Raw genomic sequence first — 15,793 nt, 5'->3', positions numbered from 1 at the left:
GCTTCACAGCACTGAGGAAAATATATCTGGGTCACGTGACTGATAGGCTCTATAACAACAGGAGAGGCAGTGTTACCTACATGCAGGAGGGGCTCAATGGCTTTACCCTCTCAGGAGAAGGATCGTCGCCCACAATCCTTACATTTTTTTAAATCTAATAAACACTACATCCAGCCTCTCACCACCCACACTTACCTTACTTCTAAACACTCCCCACACAAAAAGCAATGCTACTACAAAATAAAGAACAAGTGAAATGGTGGTCAGTATCCCTCTTGTCTTTAGGCCGATTTCCACTACAAAATTATACTAAAATCTACTATGTTGACAAAGGGATTTACTTTGCTGCCAAGGTACTCTGCTCGAACTGCATAAATCTGTAATCTGGTTTTTCTTTTTTCCTAGCAAAAATCAAAATCTAATGGTCTCATTTGCCAGTTTCTGTCAGAATCAAGTGCTGGTGTGAATCTGAGTATACTTTTTGGACAAATAGAGGTGAAATCCCAAAGGAAATGCTGTTTTCTAGTGACATAACAGGTACCTTCTTTTGACTATATCCTTCCCATAATGCTAACTTGTAATTAAGAAAACAAATAGAAACACAGGCTGCTAACCTATATCATGAATATCAGCATATAAAGTGTGAGCAAGTAAGTATACTTTTTAAGTATCTTCCCATTATTAAAATTAATCCAAAATATATCTCCTGAATTATTGTCCGCTGCACATGGACATTCAGAATACTTTGATCACTGGATTTTAGTTTATGCCATAGCAGGGTTTGATGCAATTATGAATTTTAAGTCTGTTCTGGCTAAACTCCATTTAGTGAGCTGTCATACGTGGCTGAGTTCTGTATCCAGTCATCTGGGTATGAATCCATCTGCTGATGCATGAACACATCTATTTTTAACTTCGATTGTCTAATGGGTGATGGTGCTTGGCATCCTCAGCTTTTTTTTAATTTTTAATTCTCCATCCACCTATAATATGCATACTGGGATGAACTCATAAAGACGTAGGGGAATAAATCGACACAAAAATTCTCTTAGCACATTACATTTGGCATTTTCCAGAGATGTTTATTTAGCAAGTGAAGGAAAACTGAGAGGAATTTCAGCCTCAGGTAATTAGTCATTTAAAACCTTTTCTTCCCAGGCGGTCACAGCCTCCGTTAGGGGCTTTTGGTCTCAGCGTTTGTGTGGTCTGCCACTGAGGTTTGTCATCCTGTTTGCTCTATTAAAGATTTTCATCTGTTCAAGTTTTTTTAAAAAAATCCTTGGTTTCTATTAAGAGCCCACAGTAAGGAAAATTAAAACAAGGGATCGAAGAAATATCAAAATGTCCTAGGTATTTGTTCAATGTTTTAAAATCTACAAAATGCTTTCATGTACATTTTCTCATTTAATCCTCAAAGCCTAAGGAGGCTCATGTTATTATTACATTTTAAAGGTCAGAAAACTGAAGCTTTGGGAGTGAAAAGACTTGCCCCAAATCATAAAGCCAGTAAGTTGTAGAAGCAACACAACTGGACTTAAAACTGGCAGACGTACCTTCGTTGTGATTCGAATACAGAAATACCTTTTTTCTTTAGAGCATAGTGGGTACATGTACTTCACAGAGGAAGGAGGATGTAAGAGCCCAACTCCTGGACATATTCTAAGGTATAATTTTTAAAGTACCTACAAATATAGCTACTTTTCTTTCTACATGAAAAGGTATCTTCAAACAGAAAAGAAGACTGTCAGTTTCAAAACTGAGAAGCAAAACAAACATTGTTAATATTGACTTGCGAACATTCTACTTATGAATCGATCATAAATCTATTAACTGCTGTGCTAAATATACTCTAGATTTATCACTGTGCCAGGTGAGCAAAGACAAAAATTAGATTGCTTATATCATTTTCCCTAAGATTCAATGTTATACAACAGAGAGAAACCATTTTATTCTCTCTCTCCACCTCAAAATAGGAGCTGGCTAACCCAAATCAAGAATTTTCCTAAAACCAGCCTCGTAGGTAGCATAGAGGAAAAGGAACATTTAGTTGTTAAGTGCTGGGTTTCCAGTGCGAACAAAGGGCAATATTCTACAGAAGACGGTTCCTATTAGACCTGTGTCTGTATCAGTATCCCTCTAGGAACTGCAGTCCTGTCAGATGAGGGGACACCAGACAAGCCCTAGAGGACGTGAAGAGCCCCCTATACATGCTAAAGCACAGAAGAATAAGCAGCTGTTCATTCTCTAGCTTTCAGCATTGAGGAGCTAAAGAACAGTAAAATGGCTGCTTCTGGAGAAGCACTGTTCCCGTTTCATAGTACATTTCTCTCCGATGGTCCTGAGCTGTGGCCACGTCCAGGGCAGGGTACAGTGAGTCACTGGGGGCGGGGGCTCTTTCAACCTACTCCTCAGACCTCCCTGCACCAGCAAGGAGCTCCTGACAGATGTCACTGGGGGGTGGGGTGGAGGGTATCCCACTGCTCCTCCTTCCTGCTCAGAAGCCCGGCCAGGTGACTGACAGAAGACTGACTGCCTCAGGTGTGGTGGGCCAGGAACAAGGTAACAATCGAGAGCAGTCTAGGCTCTGTCCACCGGGTGGTCTGGCTCCTCCTCGCCTGAACTACTCCCCTCAGGGATCAGAGATCTGGGGACCAGGCCCCAGGGAGGAAGGCAGGCCAAGGTTAGAGGGGCAGCAGGGGGCCACAGTCTTCTGCTCCTGATTCTCTCCTTCCACAGCACGAGGCTAAGCTTTTATTATTCACTGGGATCCTTCAAGGAAGGGGGCACAAAAACAATTTCTCCCTTAATAGAGGTGGAAGCACCCCACACTAACTGTGGGTGGGTGACATGACAAATTTAGTAAGGACGCTGAACACACAGATACTAGGCCAAGGTAAGGCCCATGGCAGGAGACTCTGAAGTCAGACAGTAGGGAAGAGGAGTTTTCTCGAATTCCAGAGCTCTCTTGGCTAGGCCCCGTCTGGCCCTGCCCGTTTCCTCGGACCTAGGACGGCCCAGAGAGCCCAGAGGTGGGATCGCAGTGAGAGGTTGGTTAGGGAATCTCCTGCTGCTCAGGACCCTCCCTCCCCAGCTGCCTGTGTGATGACACAAATGAACTGAAGTCAGCTTAATGCTCCAAATGTTCCAGGTTACCATAACTACTTGTGTCACGGGGGGAAAATCCTGAACTGTACTGAACCCACCCTCTCTGCACTGATCCTGAACTCATTCTCCCATCATGGTGACCACTATCTGTGTCACTGGGCTTTGGCAGGCGAAGCAGTTTAAGCCTCTCCTGACGGCCATCATCACAACTGTAAATTTATAAATCTGTGTACATGGAATTATTGGGAACATTTTACACATCATCTAGAGAAGTATGAAAACTAAGACTGAAGAAGGGATCAATCATCAGCACCAGGAGAAGCTCATATGAGATTATTTCTAGGAGAATTTGAAATACTCTCAGAAGAACCAGCCAGGTACCAGTTCAATTCAACCTTGATCAACAAACACTATTAAGGATGGTGACTCAGAAATGGCAATTTGGAACTGATGTTTTTGTTTTCATTTGAACCTCATCTATTTGTTTGATCAGAACTGTAAATAAATAATATAAAGCCGTGGGAGGCAGGGACCACATATAATTCATCTTTGTATCCTTCCTAGCTTAACTGTTCCTCTCGTGAAGGACAGGCTCAAATGTGTATCGGATTCAATGGCTTTAAATTTTTAGTTACACATAGTGGATGCAGTATAGTTCTCAGAATAGAAGAGCAAGATGAAATCTACATTCTAATTATCATGAAAAATGCCAGATAAATAGCCATCAGCAATGATTATTAATAACCAAACTTGAAAGGTGTTATTGACAAAGGAAACGTGGACGGCCTGTTGGCCTGAAGTCTAGCAACCGTCTGATGGGTAAATCTTGATTAGAAAAAGTCTTCCAAAATTCTGCTCATTTCATTTCCATGCCAGAAATTTGATTACTCTTAAAATCAAGATTACTGATAATCTCAGTAATGCTGCTTTTGTTTTTCTATAGAAAAGGTTTTTAAGAATTTAGTAGTAAAGGGTCTGATGTTTCCAAATGTTAAGATCAGCTATCGTGTAAGCATCCTACTTAAAAAAACTGATTCCACTTGTATTTTCATAAGGCTTTCCAAAGTCACATTTGAATCCCAAATGTCCTAAATCATTAGCCAGCACACATTTCAATTTGATCCCTTATCTTACCTTACCTATAGTTCTGACTTCACAGTAATTATAGGGGCTACTTTTCAGGTATGCAATAGCATTCTGGGCTGCAGGTGGGTGACTATTACTTGTTACTCCATGTACTTGTCAAGTATTTATTAAAATAATTAGCATTATTTTCACTTTTGTGATTTTAAATAAGTTCCACAACTTCTCTCAAAGGAGATAAACTTACATTTCTTTCCTGAATTCTTCCATTTTTTGATTCTCTACAGTCAGAAGTTCTTTTGATTTGTTCAGCTCTTCCACATTTTTCAAGTTGTTTTCTTTAAGTGTATCCAACTTAAAGACCAAGAGAAAAAAGCTTGATGAAATTATTTCGTTTTCCAACGACATGACAGGACAAGAAAAATTATTCGTGAAAGTATGCATTAAAAAATAGGTGAAATTAAGTCACTTGCAAAAAAAAGGAACCTGGGTGAAGAGATTTCAAATGACCAAATCTGTTATAAACTGCAAACCTCCCCCTTAGATTTAGTCAGACATTTCCTCTACACCTGGCCAAAATGTCACACTAAATTACATCATAAATTAAAACAAAAGTTTCCTTTCACCTTGTGTATAATTCCTAATATGTATCATTGAACTTGCTATTTAAGTATGAACCATCTTAAAAAAAAAAAAAGGAAATTGCAACGGCATGACATTAGTAAAGATTATTCTTTGTAATGAAAACAAACCCCCTTTCTTCTCCACAGAGTAGCAATTTAGGATATATTTTTCAACATCAGTACCAAATTTACAGTCCTCATTAAAAAATTATTTGAATCAAAATATTTGTAGATGGGAAACGATTTAGTTATCCATCTGAACTTCAATCTGAAAAGGAAAAAGTCATGTAGTGAAGACTGAAAGGCATTCATACATATTCAACCCCATCGCGTGCCCACAGGGAGCGCAGCCAGCTAAGGTCTGGCCCCTGGCAGGAAATCCAGGCACGTTATAGGAACAGTGGGGATGTGACCAACCATAGGCTCTGGCAGGGGGCTGGAGTTCTAGGTGCAGAGTACCTATCAAGGACGAGAGGGCACTATGGGCCACCCATTACACAGGGTGTGCGCCTGGTACCAGGCTGGCTTTCTGGGGCTCATTTGGTTATTACCTACAGGCAGAGATTCTTTTGTCATGTCACATGTCCTCAGTCAGGAGTCCTAGAAAGTGTCTCACTAGTTTTTATACCCCCATCTTCCTTTTAATGCCCTCTAACATTTCTAGATATACAGAACAAGAAAATAAAAATATCACAATGGGTCTAAAAAATGATTCATCCAGTCCTGTACTCAGGCTCTAATGAAGATACCAGGCATTGCGTTATGGAAGCACACAATTCTCCCCGATTCTATCCTCAAAAGTTAGAGATATTCCCTAAAATCTTCTATTTCAGCTTCTAATTTTGATTATCATCTATGTTTTTTTAATGCTTTTATATTTTTAGCTTAAGTCTTCTTCGCTGAGGACTGTCAGTTCTATAAATGTACTCCCCCCTGTGTCAAGTTTTAGTTACCTATAATTAATCTCAAAATGTTCAAGTTTTTTAGATTTCCACCTATGACCTTGCGTGATGAGAAGGCCTTGTCTTTACAGTAGTCATTCAATGTGGCTATCCCTTTCCCTGCTTTGATTCCTAAGGTCTTAACCTGCCAATAACTTTAAAAAGCACCCGAAGTTCTACAGAACATCATGTAACTATTTGGATGAATCAATCTGTTTAGGATTTAGGTGATATCTTTCCAAAGAAAGAAAGGTTGGTATGAGTTGGGAAAGTGGGAGGAAGGAAATCAAAGAAGGGTATAAGAATGAGAAATGCCGCTTTTGGACAGAATCAAAATTATCTTGACACCACCAATTTGTCCAAGACCCAGAAGTGACTAATACAAGATAACACAATAGGGGAAAAGTACTGAATTTGGCCAGGAAAAGGCCTATGTCAAACTCAGGGCTGAGGAATGGAATTTAGTGGCTCAAAGTTGGGAAGAGTTGAGGAAAAAAACGTAAATGATCTAAGATAAAAGATACAAAAACTAGAGAATGTTATCAGTACCTCTCTCATTAATTCTATCACTGAACAACTGTCATAAAAAGCCATGCTATTAGGGTTTTCCCCTCGTTCTTTAAAGGTTGATCCTACTAAATAAGTAATGAAGTAATACACTTTATTTCATATTTTCATGGTGCTGGTGTACATTCGACTCTGCTAACATAGATCAAACCTGTACGAGGCCACACTTCCAAAAATAAACAATCCTGAGTTAGTGATCAAACATCCCATGAAGTCGATAAGCTGTCCTTTGTACAAAAAGCCATTTAAATCTGATTACTTCATTCTGTAGTTTTTCATTTGTTTGCTTGGTATCCTCCAAGGAGGCCAGAGTTTCGGTCTTCTCTTTGGTCATCTGTTCCATTATCTGCATGGCATCTTCTGCTGTTTGAGCAGCCTAAATACAACAAAGTAGTGTGAGAAATGAGGACACCCCTCACCGAGCCCATTAGGTTAATGCTCAGACAGCGTCAGTGTCTGTGTGGTGAGGGAATCACACAGAGACGGTGAGCCAGCCACCACCCAATACCAAACCAACAGACTAAGTAAGACACGAAAGGTCTTTACGCCCACCCCACGTACAACAGGGTGACACACCCTTTTCAGGCCATTTTTCAGTAAGCCAATTGTCATATGCAATTTGCATAATTTCAACCCCTCTAAACCTACATCTTCCAATGCCAGTTCGAAGTTACATTGACATGAGTCATGCTCATCACTCTGGCTTATGTTTGAGAGAAACGTTCAGTGATGATAGAGTAACATCCTTATAGAGCTGAATTTTTCTCTTAATCACACTTACAGTCATAAGTTTAAAATATTATTCTTGCTATTTCAAATCTGGGACTTTTCAAATCATTCCGAATTTAGGTTGGGAATTGTTCAAATAAAAATTATTTGGGCAATTCTAATATAGGGTTCAAGTGTTTAATGAGAAGCATTGAATGGAAAAGTCTGTGAGAAGCTGTGGGTATAATGAATATAAACACGCCTGTGAATAAAAAAGATAATGTGTATATGGAAATAAACCCTTAGCTGACAAGATATAAAAAATAATCATAAAATGAATTAAAATCTTTTTAGGCACTTGCTTACAATTTCATGTGGTCTAATAAAGCTTATGGGAATTCTGCCTTATACCTGCCCTATTACCAGCCACGGAGGTTTCACTGGAATCTTCCAATTCCAAATGGAATAAACAATGAAACAGTTAAAAGCCAAACAGAAGATACTATATACTTCAACATGTGCCCATTTTACTATTGTTCTTAAGCCTTTAAGAACCATAGTTGACTTTTTCATGAAAATTTCCCTTTAAGTTAAAAAATATATCCTTGTTATTCACAGTTTACAATTGTTTCTAATGGAAAGAGACTGCTGCAATTAGACATTTAGTAAAGAACTGCCCTTTTGTAACACATAGCTTGAGACCTCTAAGCAAGTGATTAAATGGGGTGGGCCTCCTGCCACGGCCAACAGGTTAGTGAGGTGTTAGTAGTCCAGGGGCTACACACCGGAACCTCCCACTTTACCGTAAATGACTGAAGACTCTCGAGCTCTCTAATTTTAAGAGTGAGCTTGCTCTTGTCTTTCCTCAAAATACGGTTTTCGTTTTGAGATTCTAGGAGATTGGCTGAAATGTGGCTGTTGGTTTTGGCCAACTGGCTAATCTCTTTCTGAAGGATGAAGTAGTTGTCAGCCAGCTTTTCCTTCTCCTTCAGGAGCTCGTCCTTTTTCAGTATCATTTCTCTCTTCTCAGCCAGCAGGCTCGTGTTGTCCTGCATGGCCTTGGCCCGATCGGCCAGGGTCACCTCGTGGTTCAGCCGGAGGTCATCCAGGATCTTGGTGACGGAGCTGTGCAGCTCCTGCAGCTCTAACTTGGATGTGGACAGGCAGGCAAAATCGCTTTTCAGGGTCTCTATGTTGGTGGCGAGTCGTGCCGTTTCCGCAGTCAGGAGCTCCTTTTCCTTAATTATCTCCACCATTTTTTGCTCCGATTTGGTCTTCTCTTGGATTAGCGCGAAGTTTTCAGATTGGAGCTCCTTCGTGCACACTCTTAACTCTTCCAGTTCCTGCTCCAGGAGCGCAGCTTTCCCGCGGAGCCTCTTGTTTTCATGCAAAGATGCCTCCTTTTCCTTTGCTCTGTCTTCTTTCTCCAGGATTAAGGACTGCTGCGTGGTCTGGAGCTCCTCGTTTAACTTCTGACACTCCTCCTGCAGGGTCAAGCCGTCCTGCAGCCACATATTCTTTTCAGAACAGCACGTCTTGAGTTCAGCGTTCAAACTCTCCTTTGCTTGCAGGATATTAGTGTGTTCTTTTTCTAGATGCTTTTTGGCATTTTGAACCTCTTTCAGCATCAAAGAGAGCTCACACTTGGTGGCTGCCAGTTCTTGGTTTTCCTTCTTCTTCTCCTGAAGCTCTTTCTTCAGAGCATTGAGATTGCCGAGCAGTTTCATCTTCTCATGCACAAGGATTCTTCTGTTTGCAGACTCTTGATCGTATTTCCTTTTAAGCTCTCCCATGGCTTTGATGGAATTTTCTCTTTCTGCAAGTAAATCTCTGTTTTGCATTTCCAGCACAGACTTTTCTTTCAAGAGACTATCAAGCTGCTTTTTGAGCTTAGTAATTTTCTGACAGGCCATCTCCTTCTCAGAAGTTAGGTAAGTGATCTTCTCATTCAGGCTCATCTCAACACGGGCAGCCTCTTCTAAGCATTTGTTGAGTTTTTCAATGATGATCCTATTTTCATTTAGAAGTTCTTCTTTTTCAGCCAAGAGCCTTCTCTCAGATAAGGCCGAGGTTTCCTTTTCATGCAGAAGCTGGATGCACTCGGAATCTGTGATCTCCCGACTGGTCTTAACTTCTTCCAGGAGCTTCGTGAGGCTGGTATTTGTAGCCTGAAGTTGCAGAATCTCTAGCTCGGCCTTCCGCAAAGCTTTGCCAGTGTCATCCAGCTGTGCGTGGAGCCTGCTGGCTTCGGTGCTGAGCAGCTGTTTGTCTTGGAGGGCAGCCACCAGGCTGATGTTCACCTTCTCCTGATCTTGAAGCAGCACGTCTTTCTCGAACTGCAGTTCTCTGTTGTCCTGAAGCAAAGTGTCTCTTTCTACCTTTAAGGCCAAGCACCTGTCATCAAGACCTGACTGTTTCTCTAACGCTGCCTTTTTCTCGGCTGTGAGATCGTCGATCTCCTGCACCAAGGTTTTCTGATCTTTGACGAGCTCCTCGTAAGAGCTCTGAAGCTTCTGAATAATCTCATCTTTGTCTTTAGCCGAGGCAAGGTTTTCGGTAACAAGCTTCTGGATACGACCTTCCAGGCAATCTTTCTCCTCCCGATTCTTCTTAGACTCAGCAATCAGATGATCTTTGCTGAACTGGAGTTCTTCAATGAGTGCCTGCAAGCTTGCTTTAGAAGCTTGCAAAGACTCATTTTCCATATTTATCTTCAAGAGTTCTTCCTGTGCAGTATCGATTTCTTGAAGCAGTTTCTCTCTCTCAACAGCCAAAGCTTCATTATTGAGCTGTTCCTGCTGATACAACTTTTCAGCATCTTGCTTTTCTCCTAAGACTTTCTCTTTTTCTAAATTAAGAGTTTCATTTATTGACCACAGTTTCTGTTGGTCTTCCTGAAGTAAAGTTATTTTGGCCTCCACCTCTACAAGCTTTGATAAAAGAGAACCTTTCTCTAACTTTAAAGCATTTCCCTCCTGTGCAAGAAGGTGCTTCTCTGATTTCAGACCCCTCAGCTCTTCTGACATTAGTTCAATTTCTTTTTTGGCTGATGTTAACAAATAAGTTAGCGACTACAGAAACAAAAGATGGAAAGAATGGAAACAAAATGAAATCAAGCAGACAAATGCAAGCCCAAATAACTTAATGTAACCTACATCATAAAAATTTTTAAATTTTTACAGTCAATGTCATAGAAACTATCTAGATAACAAAGAAACCGGGTGAACAGAGCCCATAGAAGGATACCATAAAGCAGGTTTAGTTCTGCAAAGTGCTGATATAGTTATTAGTTTATCTTTGAAACAAATTTTGGAATTTTTCCTGATCTCTACCTAGAAGATAAAAAGGTAGTTTGATTTTGACATCAGGGCATAAGATTTTTTCCTGCCATTCCAATTATCCAGTAACTTCTATCGTAGAAAGGATGCACAGAAAAATCTTTAAAAATATAATCCAGGGGCAGCCGGATGGCTCAGCTGGTTAGAGCATGAGCTCTCACAACAAAGCTGCTGGTTCAATTCCCGCATGGGATGGTGGGCTGCGCCCTGTGCAACTAAAGATTGAAAACAGCGACTGGACTTGGAGCTGAGCTGTGCTCTCCACAACTAGATTAAAGGACAACGACTTGGAGCTGATGGGCCCTGGAGAAACACACTGTCCCCCAATATTCCCCAATTAGAAAAAAATACAACCCAAAGAACTACAAAAAGTGAATATATTTTAAACAAAAAGAGGAGGGAGGTAAGAGCAGGGGAGAAAAAAACTGTTGCTTTCAAACTAACTGCAGGACCTTGCTTACTAAAAGACAATCACTGACCTGAGACTGATTTGGTCCCAATATTACATATAACTTACTAAAAATACAGACGAATTTGCTACGCTTTGGTGACCAAAATCAATGGGTTTAAAAAAAAATATTGGTTTATAAAATAAATTGACCACAATTTCTATACCAGTGCTGTCCAGAACTTTCTCCAGTGGCGTAAATGTCCTGTACACGGTCCAATACGGTAACCACTAGCAATACAGTGAGCCCTTAAAGTGCAACTATGGAGCTGAATTTCTAATTTTATTAAAATTGAACAAGTTTAAATGTAAATGGCCACACATGGCGGGTGGCTACTGTACTGGACGGCACAGCTATAAGTCAATGGCTCTTAAAACCAGGGAACACAGAGGCTTTGGGGCTCCATGAACTGGACACGTTACACAGAACTTGTTGGTCCCAATATTACATATAACTTTCCTAGGAAAACCGCTTAAGGTTTCATCAGATTCTCAGAAGAGCCTGTGAGCCTCTGTTCTTGACAAACACAGAAATCAAATAAACAGACAACTTTGGATGGGGGAACAGCCCTGACATTTTAAGAAAATGACCCTTGTATTGTAAAAACAAAACTTAACAACAAACAATAATCATGTGACTTTACACAAACTACTAGAATGCTGTGGTCTGGTCAGGCTGCGACATTTTAAGGGAAACCCTAAAAAACTGGAGTCTGTCCAGATAAAGATAACTGCCAAGACAAAAGATCTGGAAGTTGCACCCAGTGTTAAATGGCTCACAAAACTGGAGATGTTTTACCGGGAGAAGAGAAAGCCTTGACAGCCGGCATGCAGGAGGGAGAAAATGTAGGTATCTTACATATGACACATATTATGTCATCGTCCACTTAATTCGTAAGTTTTAAATGGGATTTGGGTCAAGTCCTACGTGTGCTCTTTTGTATTTTCTTCCTACTAAACTCTATAAACATTTCTCTGGCATATTAAAAATAATTAAAGACAAGTACTTACTGTTCTTTGAACAAGTTAAATAGTAGTAGGAAAAATTACATAGGAGTAGGGAGGCTGAACTTCATTAAGTTCTCAGAGTCAAAAAGTACATTGGGGCACAGATACAATCCTGACACCACAAAATGAAAATCAGTATACCAAGTTCTACTCTCTGTAATACGAGGATGTTTCCTCACAGCCCCTGAATCCAGCTTCCTTGTCAGCAAGCTCATGGTGCCTTTCTGGGACATATGAAGTGCTCTCTGGAGTCCTCACTGCTAAATTTTCCTCGGAGAGCTCTGTTCCTCCAACCAGGCTCCACCCCCTGCTCAACTGCTTCACCTGGCCTCTGCCTTTTGTTTTTCTGCAACAGTTCTCTCCTAATGCTAGCGCAAGGTGGCAGCAGGATGGCCAAGATGAGAGGAACATGCTTTCCCACAACAAAGAGTCTGTTACAAGCAGGCAGACAGAGCTCAGGCAACAGAAGACTCTCTGTGACAGCTGGGGAACAAGCAGCAGAAGGGGTGATGGCCACCCAGGACGTTCAGAGGAAAGCTCTGCGGCCATCACCAGCCCTGAGAAGAACCATGGCTTCTTCTTGGTACAGAACCCTTGAAGCCGTAGGGAATGTGACTGGCCCTGTCATGCCCTCGGCAGGTTAACACTTGCCAAGGCCACTGAGCTCATGCCACGCGCTGCTGCTCCCTCAGCACCCTTCCAGCCCGACGCGGAGCTGGGCAAACTAATGCAATGACAGAACTCTCTCCATAACATACTTTGGCTTCGTCAGCTTGTTTTTTCAGTTCCACCATCTCCTGCAACAAGTCACTGTTCTCCTTTCGTGCAGCCTTCAGCCTCTCCTCTGAGTCCAAGAGCACTTTCTGTAGGTCCTGCATGGCTTCTTCATGTTTCGCCTTGGTCTCAGTACTTGCTTCTTCATACCTGGCTTTCAGATCTTGACACTGGTTGTGGCTCATTTCTATCTTCTTTTCCTGCAGAAACCCCAAGTGAAGGAATAAGTCATCTAGTCATATTTGTACCACCCCTCATGTTCCATGCCACTCAATAGTTCCATTTATTCTCTCCTTACCAGGTTCAACAATTTTTCCAGCAATTCTTTCTTTTCTTCCTCATGTTTTTTAGCTGCTTCTTGCTGGCTCTGTTCAGCTTTGAAAGTTACTTCCCCAATACTTCTCTGCAGAAAGCTTACATTTTCATTCGCCTTTGTAAGTTTTAGCTGTAATTCTTCTACATTTCTAGAACAAATTTCAATAAAAGGTGTCAGATTTTTCAAAAGAATGCCTTCACTTCTAGTTACACTTAAAGATACTGTTAATAATAATTGTATTAATCATTATAAATGTTATGAGTAATTAATAATATGTGAAATAGGCACACACAAAAAACTTGTCCTGAAGAATAATTTTAACAATTTTGAAAGTTATAAACATATGATTTGGAGTAACAACTATAATTGTGAAAGTTTATTATTTTATGTGAGTAGATCAATAAGGAAAAATGAATAAAAGCTAAACATACTAAAGGATAGAGTATTTAGAAAGTTTCAAAATTTTAGCAGACTAAATTATCAAAATCTCATTCTAGTGCCACTTAAGAACAGAGATATAAAAATGATGACAAATCATTTGAAGTTCTAGTTTAACGATAACCCTGTACAGAAAAATGTATAGAAAACGTGGGACATCAAGCTAGAGAATGGGATATCAAGGGAATCTGAGAACAGAGAGGGGAGACTTGGGTGTTACCTCTGCATTTTACGCCCCTAAAACATGTACAGAAATGAACTTCTCAAAGGCACCGTGCCACAACCATCTGTGCAGCTGTGCCCAATTCCACGCCAGTCTGACCACAGTGGGCCAACCAAGGCTCAGTTGCCAATCACCCACCAATGCTGAGGCGTGTGTGGATGCATGGCTGGACAGAAACATAACTTTGCCAACCATTAACACTTTCACAATCACAAATCTAAGGTTCCTAAAATGGCCTCTAAAAGTTTTTGCCTTACAAAACACTGGATTTTTTTACAGTAGCTATTAAAAGGAAAAAAAAAAATCAAAGCAACAGGAACCTCAGAATAAAGACAAGAGCAAAGATAAAAGAAGTGCTGGCACTGAGGATGGACAATGGAGCAAAGGCTCTGGGCCCAGCCTGCCTAGACCTGAAACCTCAGGCAAGTTACTGAACCTCACTAAGCCGCAGTTTTCTTCCTTTAAAATGGGAACAATAACACACTCACCTCATAGGATTAGTATGAGAATTAGAAAATATACTCTGTATGAAGTTATTAGCATAGTGCATGGCGCATACCAAGCCCTTAGTAAGTGTTACTTATCATTGCATTGAAATACGTTTAAAATATCTTTAACTGCCCATAAAAGATGTTATTGCCATTGATAAATGACTGGCTTTTCTTTAAAAGTCACCAAAACGTCTACAATATTGTACTCCTTAGAAGGTTAAACAGTTGATTCAAGGCTATACTGAGGTAATAAGAGAAAGGAAGAGACAGGAAACTTGAAAACGTTACAATCCTGAAGACTTGGGCTCCTCTCCTGTGTGGACCTTGCTCAGAGCCTCACCTCACGCAGGCACCCGACTGCCATTCATACGTACCTTTCTTTCAGACGTAATTCGTCATTCATTTTGGTCAACTGAGAAGAATTATCTCCTGACATCTTCATTATTTCTGCAATGTCGTTTTCCAGTTTTGCTTTCGCCTTCATCAGTTGCTCTTCTCTTTCACCTCTCTCTCTAAATTTTGCCTCCATCTCTGAATTTTGTATAAAATAAAAATAGCACTGTTGTGTTATAATTAACAAATATTTACTGACTGCATCTTGAACGCCAAGCCTCGCTCTGGGAATATTTCCATATAGCAATCCCTACCCTCACAAAAATTAGATTCTAGAAAAGAAGACAGACACTAAACAAGAAAGAAAATAAAGAGTATAATAGCGCTAAGTACTATGAGGAACAAAAATACAAGCAGAGAAGGGAGCTAGAAAGGAGCTGGGGAGGTTAAGTCTTAGATAAGGCCTCTCTGAGATGGTGACATTTAAGTAAAGACCTGAAGGAAGGGAAGAGGACTACAGGCAGAGGGGAAAGCAAGTGCAAAGGCCCTGAGGCAGGAACATGCCCGACATGCAAGTTATCACCAAGGAAGCCGCAATGGTTGGAGTGGAAAGAACAAGATGAGAAGCAGTAAGAGAGGAAATCAGGGGAAAGGCAGGGCCTGATGATGGTACGGACCATCGCTTTTACTCTGAGAGAAATGGGAGCCACTGGGTGGTCTTGAGCAGAGATGTGACATGATGTGACTCAATGCTGCAGGATTGCTCTGGCTGCTGTGCTGAGAACAGACTGAAGGGGATAAGGGCAGAAGCAGGTAGACCAGGAGCCACTAAGATGATGGCTGGCTTGGCCAAGGATAGCAGTGGGAGTAGTGAGATACGGAGGACACTGACTTATTTGAAACAGGGCAGAGAGGATTTACTGAAGCTTAGAGACCTCAAACAAGTATGTTACCACATTGTATCACCATGAGCGAAGAGGTCATACCTGAATAGTAGACATATTATCATAACACATTACAATGATCTCAAATCCTAGGAAGCCTGCTATATTTAGTGTTTCGTAACCAGGGACATCTTCTTACCTGTTAAATTTTCTCTCAACTTCTCCAATTCAGAAGACAGCGCATCAAACTGCTCCTCTTTTTGATGTAATTTATTTACAGTTTCTATTTAGGATAAAGTTACAAGTTTAATATATTTCATATTTACTAAGCTATCCAGAGCTTGGCTGTCTTTCAACCGAATCAAATCATATGCGTGAGATTTGAGGTCACAGGAATACTAAAAAGCCCCATGACGAATCAAACCACTATATAAGGATCTAAAGAAGCAAACATGCATCTCTTTTGTCTCCCCGACTCTGTACATCAGGCCGGCCTCCCCATATCTGTGCTCC

The 15,793-nt window shown here is 40.8% G+C and overlaps 1 protein-coding gene across 15 annotated transcripts in view; it reads right to left on the bottom strand.

The window, feature by feature from the left end:
• CLIP1 (CAP-Gly domain containing linker protein 1) overlaps nucleotides 1-15,793 on the bottom strand; it is a 105,808-nt gene that overhangs the window by 21,909 nt on the left and 68,106 nt on the right. For all 15 annotated transcript variants that reach the window (XM_033097417.1, XM_033097405.1, XM_033097418.1 and 12 more), the window contains 6 exons: nucleotides 15,480-15,563; nucleotides 14,438-14,594; nucleotides 12,894-13,059; nucleotides 12,580-12,795; nucleotides 6,579-6,695; nucleotides 4,436-4,542 (listed from right to left, as the gene is read on the bottom strand). In XM_033097417.1, the coding sequence (XP_032953308.1) occupies nucleotides 4,436-4,542; nucleotides 6,579-6,695; nucleotides 12,580-12,795; nucleotides 12,894-13,059; nucleotides 14,438-14,594; nucleotides 15,480-15,563 (847 nt within the window). The remainder of the gene's footprint in view (nucleotides 1-4,435; nucleotides 4,543-6,578; nucleotides 6,696-12,579; nucleotides 12,796-12,893; nucleotides 13,060-14,437; nucleotides 14,595-15,479; nucleotides 15,564-15,793) is intronic.

The sequence above is a fragment of the Rhinolophus ferrumequinum genome, chromosome 25 (assembly GCF_004115265.2).
Source record: "Rhinolophus ferrumequinum isolate MPI-CBG mRhiFer1 chromosome 25, mRhiFer1_v1.p, whole genome shotgun sequence".
Classification (NCBI taxonomy): Eukaryota; Metazoa; Chordata; class Mammalia; order Chiroptera; family Rhinolophidae; genus Rhinolophus; species Rhinolophus ferrumequinum.
The sequence above is the reverse complement of the archived record's forward strand: the minus strand, read 5'-3'. Positions and strand labels throughout refer to the sequence as shown.